This window comes from Galleria mellonella, unplaced genomic scaffold (genome assembly GCF_026898425.1).
Source record: "Galleria mellonella isolate WM207_F2 unplaced genomic scaffold, CSIRO_AGI_GalMel_v1 utg116, whole genome shotgun sequence".
Lineage (NCBI taxonomy): Eukaryota > Metazoa > Arthropoda > Insecta > Lepidoptera > Pyralidae > Galleria > Galleria mellonella.
Window position 1 is genome coordinate 554,796 of NW_026441978.1, and position 14,307 is coordinate 569,102.

General features: G+C 37.0%; 1 protein-coding gene across 1 annotated transcript; it reads right to left on the minus strand.

Annotated features, from left to right (window-relative positions):
- Window positions 1–1,337: 1,337 nt before the first annotated feature.
- LOC113509545 (15-hydroxyprostaglandin dehydrogenase [NAD(+)]-like) lies at window positions 1,338–3,524 on the minus strand. Its single transcript, XM_026892883.3, has one exon. The coding sequence runs from the start codon at window positions 3,480–3,482 to the stop codon at window positions 2,724–2,726; it is 759 nt and encodes a 252-aa protein (XP_026748684.2). The 5' UTR covers window positions 3,483–3,524; the 3' UTR covers window positions 1,338–2,723.
- Window positions 3,525–14,307: the final 10,783 nt, after the last annotated feature.

The following is a 14,307-nucleotide window of genomic DNA, read 5'->3' on the forward strand; positions in this document are numbered from 1 at the left end:
TTAATGGTCAAAACATGGGCAGCAGCGTCCCTCTTAAAATGGCACCAAAGCCTAACTGCGGCTGCTATCGCGCCTGCCAAGTATGGCAATTACTGGCGAACCCATGGGGTATCATGGGCGAAACAGTATACTCTGTTATGTCCATGGTACTGCTCATGTCTATAGGCGACGGTTGCCACTTTCCATCAGGTGGGCCGTCAGCTTGTTTGCCATTCTAAGTTGTATAAAAAAAAACCCACCCAAGGTGAAGGCCTATATACAGCAGTGGGCAGTTAACGGATAACTTGATAACGGGACGAATGGAATGGTAACCCACTTCCGCTATCGGTTTATGCTGGCGAAGCACCAGTGACAGAAAAATAGGTGAAAATTCCACAAGAACAATCATACAATCGTTTCCAGAGGGAGACTTTGTACAAAAGTCGATTGCTTTGAGCACCTCTGTCCTATTCGTGTTTCTACCGTGAAGCAGTTGGGTTTGCATAGTTGTGTTTCGGTTTGAAGGGTGGGATATGACGTGAATTTACAGGGTACAAAGGAATAACACCTGAGTCCTCAGGAATGGCAACGCATGGGGGGTATCATGGGCGAAACAGTATACTCCGTCCATGGTATGCTCGTGTCTATAGGCGACAGTTACCACTTTCCATCAGGTGGGCCGTCAGCTTGTTTGCCATTTTAAGTCGTATAAAAAAAAGGAGGAACTGCGTGAAAATCGACACAACAGGATATATTGCCAGCAATGGGGCTACTGGATCCCATTACAAACAATTCCTTTTTCGCAAGGAAGTAGTTGAAGGAATAAAGGTTCTCGCATGTTTGTATTTCAACTTAAAGGGTAGGATGTGGCAGTGAATAGCCTCCGCATTTTATTATAATACCTTACTCCTTTGGTATGGCAACACATGATAAAATGCACCATCTAGAATTTTTTAATATTCATAGTGCTGTTAGTGTATATAGGCGAGGATTAACATTTTTCATCAGATTTTTTTTTCTAAATTGTATAAATACAACTTGTCAAAAACAAAAGTTCCATCCCAACCATCCAGATGAGTGGCGATCCTCTACCGTGCATTTTTCAAGGCACTTTCTTCTACGCACAACTACGCTTTGGAATCAACTTCCAGCAACAGTATTTCAGAACCGATACGACATCGTAACCTGCAGGAAGAGAGCACGTTCCTTTTTAAAAGGCCGGTAGCACGCCTGTGATGCCTCTGGTATTGTGGGTGATCATGGACAATGGTAGGCACTTACCACCAGGCGAGACGCATGCTCGTTTGCTCTCTGTGTTATAAAAAAAGGCGCATAAAAAAGTATTAAGTAAATATTGTAAATAATGCAATTTTAAATATGGATATTTTAATTAAATTGATTATTGGAACTTGGCTATAATATAGATATATTTATGTTTATAATATCGTAATAATGCTAATAGTTATTTTAAATATTTTTTTTTATTTTACATTAAAAATATTATAAAAATATTACAGACATAAAATAGTGCACAAGGGCGAGTTTATCTCTAGAAGAGATTTCTTCCAGCAAAACCAATATTGGACAATCTGAAAGTTTATTCGTAGTAGTTACCCGCTCTGGCTTCGCACGATTTATTTTTTCAAATAAAATACAAAATGTGCTGCTCGCTGACAATGTAGCTTTCTACAAGGTGAAAGAATTAAAAAAAAAATCTCTTTTAGTTTGTTTATTAAAAAATCTTTCATTTTTATACTATTTTATTGTTGAATATTGATTTATTATCGAATATTGATTTATTATTGAAATATATACTTATATAAATTAATTTTATTGACGATGTTTGTTTTTTATGAAAAATTATAATGATCCAATTTTTTACTTTTATTTTTATGAATTGAAATATAATTTAATGTTATTTTTTTTTCTATTCAAATTACTAGCTTCGAAAATTTACAAATTATTGAAAAAGAGTTAGTAAATATTAACAGGTCAATAGTAATTTGCTTTTCTGGCATTCATTATTGCTTTCTAATTATTTTACAACTTTTTTTTTTATTTAATAAACAAAATCCCTTATCATGATATTTGACCCCGGTATTATTTGAAATTACTTAACCGATTTTAATGGAAATTTGTATACATATATAGAGTATTTCAACATAACAGGATTAGTAATTTTTATCTTTGACCAGAGGGAGACTTTGTACAAAAGTCGATTGCTTGGGTACCTCTGTCCCATTCGTGTTTCAACCGTGAAGCAGTTGTGTTTCCATGGCTGTGTTTCGGTTTTAAGAGTGGGATATGGCTTGAATTTACTGGGTACAGAGGAATAACACCTGGGTCCTCAGGAATGGCAACGCATGGGGGGTATCATGGGCGAAACAGTATCCTCTGTTGTGTCCATGGTACTGCTCATATCTATAGGCGACGGTTACCACTTTCCACCGGGTGGGCCGTCAGCTTGTTTGCCATTCTAAGTTGTATAAAAAAAAATTGATAAGAAAAAGTGTTGACAATATGGAATAAAACTATGTCGTGTCTGCTAGTCTATCTAAATTAATATTATAAACAGGAAAGACTTGATTGTTTATTTGTAATGAATAAACTCAAAAACTGCTCAACTGATTTCGAAAACTCTTTCACCTTTAGGAAGCTATATTATCAGCAAGTAATACAGACTATTATTTTCCAAAATTCTATCTACTACTAGCTAATATTTCTATAAAAATGAATGAAATTGTTCAAGGTACTTCTACGATGGGCTTACCGCCCTCTATTTCCCACGCTGTACCACTAGCACCTTTCTCGTATACTTCTGCTGCGGCTTTACCAACTGAATCAGGATTTTGCCAAGGGCAAGTATTTTTCATGTAGTTAATGTAATGTCTAATAATCGCTGGATCGACTGTGATTCTATCTTTACTTGCTAACGACGTTTTCGTGAAACCTGGACATAGTGCTACCACTCTCACACCTGTTAGATCGTAATTGAACGTATGTCCAATAGTTCTTGTGAATCCCATGATAGCGTGTTTCGTAGCTTTATAAACGGGCAAGAACTGATCTCTTCGGTATCCACAAATAGATGACACGTTTATAATAGTTCCCCCATTTCCACCTTTATCCTTTCTCATGTGCCCCCAGAATTTGAATGTCCATTCTAATACGGCTGTGACGTTGAGCGCTACGGTTTTTCTCACCAATTTTTCATCAGTAATACCAGCGTTGTTAACCAAAACATCAACTGTCTTGTATCTGTCGAATATTTCTTTGGATACAGCTTCCAAATCAGTTGTAACATCGCATTTAATGTAAACTGCTTTGTTGCCACCGTATTTAGAGTTTAGAGTTTGCGCAGATTCCGCGCCCAGCTTCTCATTGATGTCTAGAATAATTACTGCTTTGGGGTTTTTCTCAAGAAATGAGTCGGCAATCGCGTAGCCTATACCTTCAGCTGCACCTGTGATCACTATCACTTTGTCTGTTAAAACTTCAGCCATATTTGCACTTCTAATATTATTATGTGTTTAGCCTTGACCTGATTAATTATAAATAGGTTCATGTTTAAAAATTTGATTCATTTTATATATATTTTTATCTGTAATAAATAAACTTATCATTCTTATGAGATTAAGATTTTAGTTCATTGTGTACTAAATATGTACGCAGGGTAAGTAGGTGCTTATTTATAATTATTTATTATTGAAAATAAAATTAATCAGCATCAAAAATTGACACAGGCTGGATTTACAAGATTTCATTTTGATTTATTGTTGAAGATTATTGCTTTGTTTTTAATATTTAATGAAGTAATGAAGGAAATATCTATCAACGATTTTTAGTTTCAGACTCACTTCTCGAATATTTACTTTTTAAAATCTAATATTTTATTATTATGAAACTTAGAATGGCAAATAAGCTGACGGCCCACCTGATAAAAAGTAGTAAGCCTAGATGGTCTCGTACAGCGGGGTATCAGAGATGTTTCCTTTTACAAACGTTTAAGCTATGGAATAAGTTCCTTGTCGAGGTTTTACCAAGACTCATGTAGTCTGCATGCATAGGGTCATCGTAGTTTTACGTTTTTTTTATACAACTTAGAATGGCAAACAAGCTGACGGCCCACCTGATGGAAAGTGGTAACCATCGCCTGTAGACATGAGTAGTAACCATGGACACAATAGAGTATGTACCATCAGATGTTAAACAGTTATGCTTAACATGTGGTGGGTCGTATGCTTGTTTGCCACCTAAATAAATATTAATAATATTTATTAAGTTATAAAAAGTATTCTAAATATTGAAAGCAAAACAACTGTTGCTGTGTTAGTCAGTCTATATAACTAAATAAAAATAAATTGCTGAATGCATGTAAATGCATCAAAACAGAACGCCTGCAAGTGTTTAGTTGTATTTTTATTTCTTATTGTGTTTGGGTTAGTATTATAGAAAAATGTTTGGAAAATCATACGAAAATATAAAATAAAAAAGTCCTTGTATAAAAGTGAGTGAGTGAGATGACATTAGGAAGTCCTTCAACCTGTGCGAAGCCGGAGCGGGCAGCTTGTGTTATATTATATAATACTCTTTAATACTGTAATACAATAGCTTATCATGTTGATTGCACGCATAATTTGACCTTGTACTTATAAAGATAATGATATTTATAATATTTTATCGTTGATCTTTTATTGGTAGTCGCTTAAAAATTTATTTACATATTGACATTATTGTTATATATATATATATATGTCCCGACATAGAATAAGCCACCCCTTTCTTTTCCGTGACGGTCATAAGAGGCGATGAAAAAGGGCTTTCTCTGAAGCCTAATTTCGATTGCCAATCCGACAACCAAGCGGCGGCAACTACTGTCAAACTCCCCCAAGAGGGAGGCTTATGATCAGCAGTGGACTGACATATATATGTATATATATATATATATATATATATATAAAAGGATGCTGAGTGATTGACTGACTAATTCATATGTCAATGTACAGCCGAAATAATTATAGTTTTAGTGTAGAATTTTGGCAGTTTAGAAGTTAGACAAATGAGGTTTTAGATTTAGGTTCTAGGTTCAAAACAAAAAATAATGTTTTTTTGATTATTGAAGAATTTACGCCCAAAGGGGTGAAACAAGAGATGAAATTTTGTATAGGAGTTTTTATATAATTGAAGTTATAAGTACGAAACCCTAGTTTTAGACTTGTATTTAAAAATAAATATAATACTTTACGACGTTTTTGGAAGTTTTACTTTTAAAGGGGTGAAATGCAGGCTGAAATGTATTTGTATAGGAATTCTGTTATTTTTGAAGTTAGAAGTATGAAAATTTGTTTTTAGGCTTATGATTAAAATGAAACGCTTTTTAGAATTTTTTTTTATTTACGATGTAGATGAAATTTTTTTAAGATAGGAAGTTCGCCTTCCTATTTTAAAAAAAATTCGTCTTAGTTTTTGTCTTTTGCTAAAAAATGGTAATGGGATTTCGCAATATAACTGAAGTCCATGCGGACGAAGTCGCGGGCAACAGCTATAATTTATAAGACTGAGTCGTAAAATTGATTTTTGCTAGATATCGAATATCACACGTGAAAGAAGCCGTAGGCAAAAGCTAGTTATTAGTAATTGTTTTGATCATAAAAGAATTATGAACATTTTTTAAGAATTATGATGGATAACACGTATCACCTAGTCCTGATAAAAACAATTCCTTTGAAGATAACATTACTAGTTTAGAATAAACAAACAAAAAAGAGAGAGAAAGAGAGAGAGAGAGAGAAAGAGAGAGAAAGAGAGAGAAAGAGAGAGAAAGAGAGAGAAAGAGAGAGAAAGAGAGAGAAAGAGAGAGAGAAAAGAGAGAGAGTTAAAAAATGCTTTGTTGTCGTAAAAACACTGTAACGTAAATTTTTAAAATATTAAATGAATAATTTTCGTTTTATGTCGTTCACAGAAATGAGTAATGAAATCTTATTTCGTAAACAGCACTTAAAGCTAATCCCCCCAAACTTTGTTTACATGGCGGCTGCTCGTGTATGGAGTTATTTCCCAATAAGTAGGTACGCATGGAAGTAATATATTTCAGAAACAGGAAGCATACCCTAAATGTCGCTCGAACGATTATATACAATGGCGTATGTGACACACTTAAAGCGAGTTTGGAGGGAGACTTTGTACAAAAGTCGATTGCTTGGGTACCTCTGTCCCATTCGTGTTTCTACCGTGAAGCAGTTGTGTTTGTATGGCTGTGTTTCGGTTTGAAGGGTGGGATATGGTGTGAATTTACAGGGTACAGAGGAATAACACCTGAGTCCTCAGGAATGGCAACGCATGGGGAGTATCATGGGCGAAACAGTATACTCTGTTATATCCATGGTACTGCTCGTGTCTATAGGCGACGGTTACCACTTTCCATCAGGTGGGCCGTCAGCTTGTTTGCCATTCTAAGTTGTATAAAAAAAAAGTAATTCTATTTATAAATTTGCGTGCATGTCGATTACTATCGGCGCCGCCGCTTCGCACCTGTACTGCTCAGTTTGCTTCCACTCATCAGGCTATTTCTCTGCTCAATTCTCTGATTGCTCAGCAGCCAGATATTGACATGTAATATTTAATGACAAAATAGATATGTTTTTAAAATGGTGCAAAAAATTTTCAAGTTTGTAAAATAAAACTGTGGCTCACTACACGTTTTGGGAGACTGTAAGTGTGGTGAGTAATTAAAAAATAAATAAATAAACGTATTTTTTTTTATTTATCAGAAAATTTACCTAATTCACTTAAGCAGGGGGGAAAGGGATTGTTAGTAATGGAGACTAAGAATTCCATTGCTAGCTATATACCCAACCAGGTTGACCTGCTCGCGGTTCCCCCTGGAAACTATCATGGTTAATTCTTGACGAATTCATCATGATGGGCTAACTGACCTGTTTTCATTTTTATCAATCACCCTTCACTGGTGCTCCGCCAGAGTATCCAGTTAGCGCAGGCGGGGTTACCATTCCATTTTCACCCATCAAAAATAAAATCACTTAAGCAAGAATGGATTAAGTATCAAGACACTCTAGTTTACGGTAACAATAAAATACGTATACCTAGACATATATTTAATTCAATTCTATTCGAAATTGATTTTATTGGGATAATGAACAAGCATATAAATACACGCTCCGTAAGCAATGGAACTGCTGTCACAAATATCATATCAGCCGTACTGTCCACTGCTGAATCATAGAACAGTAGTCGCCACGTTTGGCAGGCGGGTTGGCAACCTCAGTTAGGCTTTGATGATGTTTTAAGAGGGACGCTACTGCCCCCACCTCGACCTTTAAGTTCCCTTAGTCGCCTCATACGACATCTAAAGGAAAAGGAAGATTGGCCTATTCTATGCTGAGACGACATGGCATGAATAATTAAATCTTACCTTCTTTATTTTAATGTCAAAGTATTTGTTTCTTTGTTCATTTATTACCTCTTACTAAGAGGGGGGAAGGGATTGTTAGCAATGGAGTTTGACAGCCCCATTGCTAGCGATATGCCCTATCAGGACAACCTCCACGTGGTACCCCCTGGAAATCATCGTAAACAATTCTCGTTGAATTCGTCACGATGGGCTAATTGACCTGTTTTATCCTCACCTATCATCCTTCATTGGTGCCCCGCCGGTGTATACTGATAGCGCGGGTGGGGTTACTATTTCATTATCACCTATAAAAAAAACCTCTCACTAAGATGTACGTCTTCATCCATTGTCATGAAATTTGTATTCATTTTAGTTAAACGACGATAAGTTTCTAAGCAACTTGTAATGGTAATTGAGTTAACGGTCTACTTACAGACATAAATAGGATAACGGACTAAACACACATACGGACAAACATACAATGTTTTACTATTCCAAAGTATAACAGTGTTGTCCCTATATCGTCTAATTTCATTACCATAACTTACCTTTAAAACAAATAAAAAACTCTTCCTTCCGGCCCGTAGCTACTTGGCAGATTAAAGTCTTGTAAACCTAAAATATAAGTTTATAAGACTTGAATTTACAAAACTTTTTTATTGTATTGATTACAATTACAATATGTTATCATCATCATATCAGCTTTTAACCATCTATTGCTGAACATAAACCTCTTTGGGGGGTTTTGCTAGTAGCTACCACGCTTGGCAAACGGACTGGCAACCTCATGCAGGTTCTAGAGATGTTTTAAGAGGGAAAGAAAGGGGTGGCCTATTCTATGCTAGGATTACACTGCCAAAATTTTTTTTGTGTAACTTTGAATAGCAAACAAGCTGACGGCTCACCTGATGAAAAGTGGTAACCGTCGCCTATAGACATGAGCAGTACCGTGTACATAACAGAGTATACTGTTTCGCCCATGATACCTCCCATGCGTTGCCATTCCTGAGGACTCAGGTGTTACTCCTCTGTATCCTGAAAATTCACGCCATATCCCATCCTTCAAACCGAAATACAGCCTTGCAAACACAACTGTTTTACGGTTGTAACACGAATGGGACAGAGGTCAAACGACTTTTGTACAAAGTCTCTCTCTGGTAGACTTTGTATAAAAGTACAAAGTTAGTAGTAAATATGCGTAAAAATACAAAAATTTAAAAATAAATAAATTATTTTGTAAATATCAGTTATGAGATTAAGGTTGTTAATCGGCGGAATATCAATAGATTTTAAGCCCGCCTCCGTTTATAAATCACGCCGCACCACCACATATTCGGGCGAGTGCCCTTCTGTCCGTCCGTAAAACAAATAAACAAGACCATCGAAGCGCATGCTCGAGATTGGACATAAATCACAGCGAGATTAGCAAGTACAGATTACAATACAGACTCAATGTACCGTCCGTTACAATGTAATAAGCATAGATATCTGTTTACTCAAATATCTTGATACTTTTGTTGAGCATTTCGAGTCTGTAGTTGTTTGTAAATTTTTTTTTTTTGATGGGTGATAATGGAATGGTAACCTTGCCTGCACTAACGGGATACGCTGGCGGAGCACCAGTGAAGGGTGATAGATGAGAATGAGAACAGGCCAGTTAGCCCATCATGATGAATTCATCAGGAATTAACCATGATAGTTTCCAGGGGGAACCATGAGGAGGTCGACCTGGTTGGGTATATTGCTAGGAATGGGATTCTCAGTCTCCATAACTAACAATCCCTTTCCCCCCGTTGTTTGTAAATTGATCTACTCTCACCTATGTTTCCACATTATCTGATAATTTAAAATGGTATTAATTAATCCATTTTTTTATACCACAAAGTTGCTAAACAAGCATACATTCTGTTTCATAGTAAGCGGTCACTGTAGCCTATGGACGCTTGCAACACTAGGGATTTCACACGCGCGTTGCCTTTTTAGAAATTTTGTCAATCCTTTTATCCGTCTGTCTGTATGTTTGTTTTGGTTTCGTATTCATAACATTTGCATACATATCATATATGACAAAACCTGTCTTGTTTATTTTTATTGTTATAAAAATGTGTAAATTATACTACATTCAGTTTTTAGCTTTTAATAGTTTACGTTTTATACGTCACATGGCAAAAAAAAAATTAAAAATATAAAAATTATAAATATAAAAATAATTTTAAATTATATTATATAGTACCTACCGTCTATATTGCATTTTATAACCGAAGTATTAATAATCGCTTACAATCTTTCCTTCTAAACATCCGTCCAACATTACTCTTTCCAGATTATCTTTTCGTCGGCCCATGTGTCCGAAGATCTTTCAGGATTCTCTGTCTACAAACTGTGGTCAATTGTGTGCGTATTTGAAGTTGTTCGAAAATAGACTTATTTGTCTATTCTGTCCAGAAAAGTTCAGGTCTAGGAAATTGGGAGCATTCTACGGCAACACCATATTTTGATTTTTCACAAGTGTACGAATTTTTTAATGCCACATTTGGAGGCGTACAGGGATATAGAGAAGATAAAGATCCTCGTAAGTTTGACCTCATTCTGGATGCTTCTGTTTTCTCATATCTTTTTTATTATTCTTAGAATAGCAAGCAATCTGGCCCACCTGCTGGAAAGTGATAACCGTCGCATATAGACATGAGCAGTATCATGGACATAACAGAGAATGTGTATATTATATATCTCCAGTCTCTCGAATGCTGATTCTGCTATATCTTTCCTTCTTTTACATTGGAACAATCAATATACATATCATAAATTTCACCTCTGTCCCATTCGTGTTTCAACCGTGAAGTAGTTGTGTTTCGGTTTGAAGGGTGGGATATGGCGTCAATTTACAGGGTACAGAGGAATAACACCTGAGTCCTCAGGAATGGCAACGCATGGGGGGTATCATGGGCGAAACAGTATATTCTGTTATGTCCATGGTACTGCTCATGTATACCTGACCACTTTCCATCAGGTGGGCCGTCAGCTTGTTTGCCATTCTAAGTTGTATAAAAAAAAAACGAAAATCGCTTGAGCAGTTTCTAATAGATTAGCATGAAGGAACACGGGGTTTTTATGCATTAAGATTGATTCTACATAAATCCTACTTTTCCATCAACGGCAACATTCAAAGTTTTTAGATTTTAAAATGGCTACATTTCCAATCCGAGAACAAAGATGTGCAGTACGAAATGAAAGTTAATTTAATACGGAAACGGAAGCAGTCGCAGTCGAAGCCGAGAATTTGAGTCACTTCGGGGAGTTAGCCTCAAGCCAACGTGATGTAACGGATATAGTTACATAGAAGAGTCATAATTATAAACAACAAGCTTTGAAACGCGACAGGGGTGAGGAGTAGCCTATAATCTGGTTTATCATAACAGCCTTTAACTGCCCACTGCTGAACATAAGCCTTCCCCTTGGGGGATTTTGCCAGTAGTTGCTACGCTTGGCAGGCGGAATGGCAACCGCAGTCAGGCTTTAGAGATGTTTTAAGAGGGACGCTGCTGCCCGTCCCTAGCCCTTCGTTAGTCGCCTCTTACGACACCCACTGGAAAGGATAGGGTGGCCCATTCTATCCTGGAACCACACGGCTATATCCGGTTAGTTAGATTTAACATAGTTCAGTAAAATATGTACCCTATATAGTAAATGTTTACCAAACTTCATAGTGATTGGTTAAGTCATTAAGACGCTATAAAGTAACAAACAAACTCACTTTCACATTTATAATATTAGTAAGGATTAGCGGTACACGTGACTTTTTTCGTGTATTTAAAATTATAATGAAATATTTAAAATTAGCGGCTCGTCCCGGCGTCGCACGGGTGGACATTTTTACATTTTAAAAAGAGGCCATTAACGCTGCACACGCGAAAGAAGCTTAAAAATGGAGTAACTTCTCCCGTTTTCCCAACATTTCCCTTCACTGCTCTGCTCCTATTGATCGTAGCGTGATGAAAAGTATACTATAATTTGCCCAGGAGTATGAAGAATAATTGTACCAAATTTTGTTAAAATCCGTCGAGTAGTATTTGTTTCTATAACGAACATACAGACGGACAGACAAAAATTTTACTGATTGCATTATTGGCATCAGTATCGATCGCTAATCACCTCCTGGTAGTTATTTTGGAAATGTATTTCATGTACAGAATTGACCTCTCTACAGATTTATTATAAGTATAGAAAATAGCAAAGAAGCTGACATCAGACATTAATGATTTTGAACAATACATTTGTCGCTAATAGCTACGAGTACATACAGATTGGTAAGATTTCGTAATCCTTTTGGAACTATGTATTTTTAATTTATTAAAGATAAAGTTGATTAAATCTGAATACACCAAGACATTTTGCAGATTCTGTATACCGTATTTGTATATACGGATACATATATAGTAAATACTAGAAAAAAAGAGAGACAGAGATGGTTAGATCCTCTGTATCCCATATTATAAATTCAATTTGAAAGATGGGATAGGGTAGATAAATTCAAGACTTTTTATACTAGAATTTTTTTTTATACAACTTAGAATGGCAAACAAGCTGACGACCCACCTGATGGAAAGTGGTAACCGTCGCCTATAGACATGAGCAGTACTATGGACATAACAATACACACACATACTGTTTCGCCCATGATACCCCCCATGCGTTGCCATTCCTGAGGACCCAGGTGTTATTCCTCTATACCCTGTAAATTTATGCCATATCCCAACTTTTAAACCGAAACACAGCCATGCAAACACAACTGCTTCATGGTTGAAACACGAATGGGTCAGAGGTACCCAAGCAATCGACTTTTGTACAAAGTCTCCCTCTGGTAAAATTTATGCGCAATTTATGAGGCAACACTAAACAGTTTTTATGTTGATTGATAATGTAAAAAAAGTAGTGTGTAGTCCTTCTTCATTCCAAACATACGCCAAGAGCTAACAGACAAACAAATGCACTTGCATATTTACAATATTAGGAAGGACTTGCAGTGAATGGCAATTCTGTTAATTTGGTGATCATGATGGTATCAGACGTCATTGTCTATTTCAAATTATAGCAACTGGCAACACTTCTTCTATGGGGGGAAAGGAACTGTTAGCAATGAAGTTTGACAGCCTTATTGCTAGCAATATGCCCTGTCAGGTCGACCTCCACGTGGTTCCCCCTGGAAACCATCGTGAACAATTCTTGTTGAATTCGTCACAATGGGCTAACTGACCTGCTTCATCCTTACCTATCATCCTTCACTGGTGCCCCGCCGGTGTATACCGATAGTGCGGGTGGGGTTACCATTCCATTATCATCCATTAAAAAAAAAACACTTCTCCTATCAGGGATTTTTGCTATTAGTCGTTACGCATGACAGGTGGGTTGGCAACCGCAGTTGGGCTTTGGTGCTGATTTAATAGGGCCGTGGGTGCCTGTCTCTCGACCATTAAGTTGCCTTAGTCGCCTCTTACGACACCCACTGGAAAGGAAGTATTAGTTAAAATGAATTTGGATAAAGCTGTGTATAAAATTTTATTGATATCCATTTGGCCGTTAGTCCGTGATCGTGTTTCAGAATAACGTTAGCTAAAGCAAACCTCGTAACTCCGTTTTAAATGAAAATCGCCTTTTGATTTATTACAATACAATAAGCCATAAAGTCGATTTTCGTTTAAAACCGAGTTACGAGACTTGCAAATTCAGCTGCCGATAGGCACATTTGTTAATTTTGATTGCATATTAGCAGTTTAATCTTGATCAAGTTTTTGAATACATTTTTTTTATACAACTTAGAAAGGCAAACAAGCTGACGGCCCACCTGATGGAAAGTGGTAACCGTCGCCTACAGACATGAGCAGTACCATGGACATAACAGAGTATACTGTTTTGCCCATGATATCCCCCATGCGTTGCCATTCCTGAGGACTCAGTTGTTATTCCTCTGTACCCAGTAAATTCACGCCATATCCCACCCTTCAAACCGAAACACAGCCATGCAAACACAACTGCTTCACGGTTGAAACACGAATGGGACAGGGTACCTCTGTCGGCAATCGACTTTTGTACAAAGTCTCCCTCTGGTAAAACATTTGGACACAGTCACGTTATAAGTTTCCATATCTACTAAATATAAATAAATCTTTATTTATGTGAAATATATGAAAGTGTAAAGTAATGGTCGAGCAGCAGCATACCTTTTAAAACATCGCAAAAACTTAACTGGGGTTGCCAATCCGCTTGCCATTCGTGGCAACTACCAGCAAAGCCCCTTAACATGGAAACCTATGTTTAGCAGTGGACAGTTAATGGCTAATATCATATAATCACACGAAAGTGTTTGTTTGTCTGTTACTTCTCGACACATTAACAGCTTAGCCAGTCTGATTTTCAGCAATATAACCTATAAGGTCTACCGCGATGCAGTCTTCTCTTGCAATTGCTAGCAAATAATAACAAAAGGACGTTAACCGTGTGTGCCTCGGCATAGAATTGGCCACCACTTCCTTTCCCGTGGATGTTGTAAGAGGCGACTAAGGGAGCGCGAGGGATGGACAGCATCTTAAAACTTTAACAGCCTAATTATAGTTGCTAACCTGCCTGCTAAGCGTGGCAACTACTGGTAAAATCCCCCATATGGGGAAGCAAGGCTTATGTCCAGCAGTGGACAGTTAACGCCTGAAATAAGAATAATACCAGAAGGGCCAAATGACTTGGTTGAATCCTCACCTACGATCAATAGGAGCAGAGCAGTGAAGGGAAATGTTGGGAAAACGGGAGAAGTTACTCCATTTTTAAGCTTCCGTCGCGTGTGCAGCCTTAATGGTCATTTTTTAAAATGTTAAAACGTCCACCCGTGCGAAGCCGGGACGGGCCGCTGGTCACCAATAAAAAAA

What these genes read in the sequence shown, in the direction of transcription:
- LOC113509545 (XM_026892883.3), bottom strand. Translation starts at nt 3,482, where the DNA reads ATGGCTGAAGTTTTAACAGACAAAGTGATAGTGATCACAGGTGCAGCT.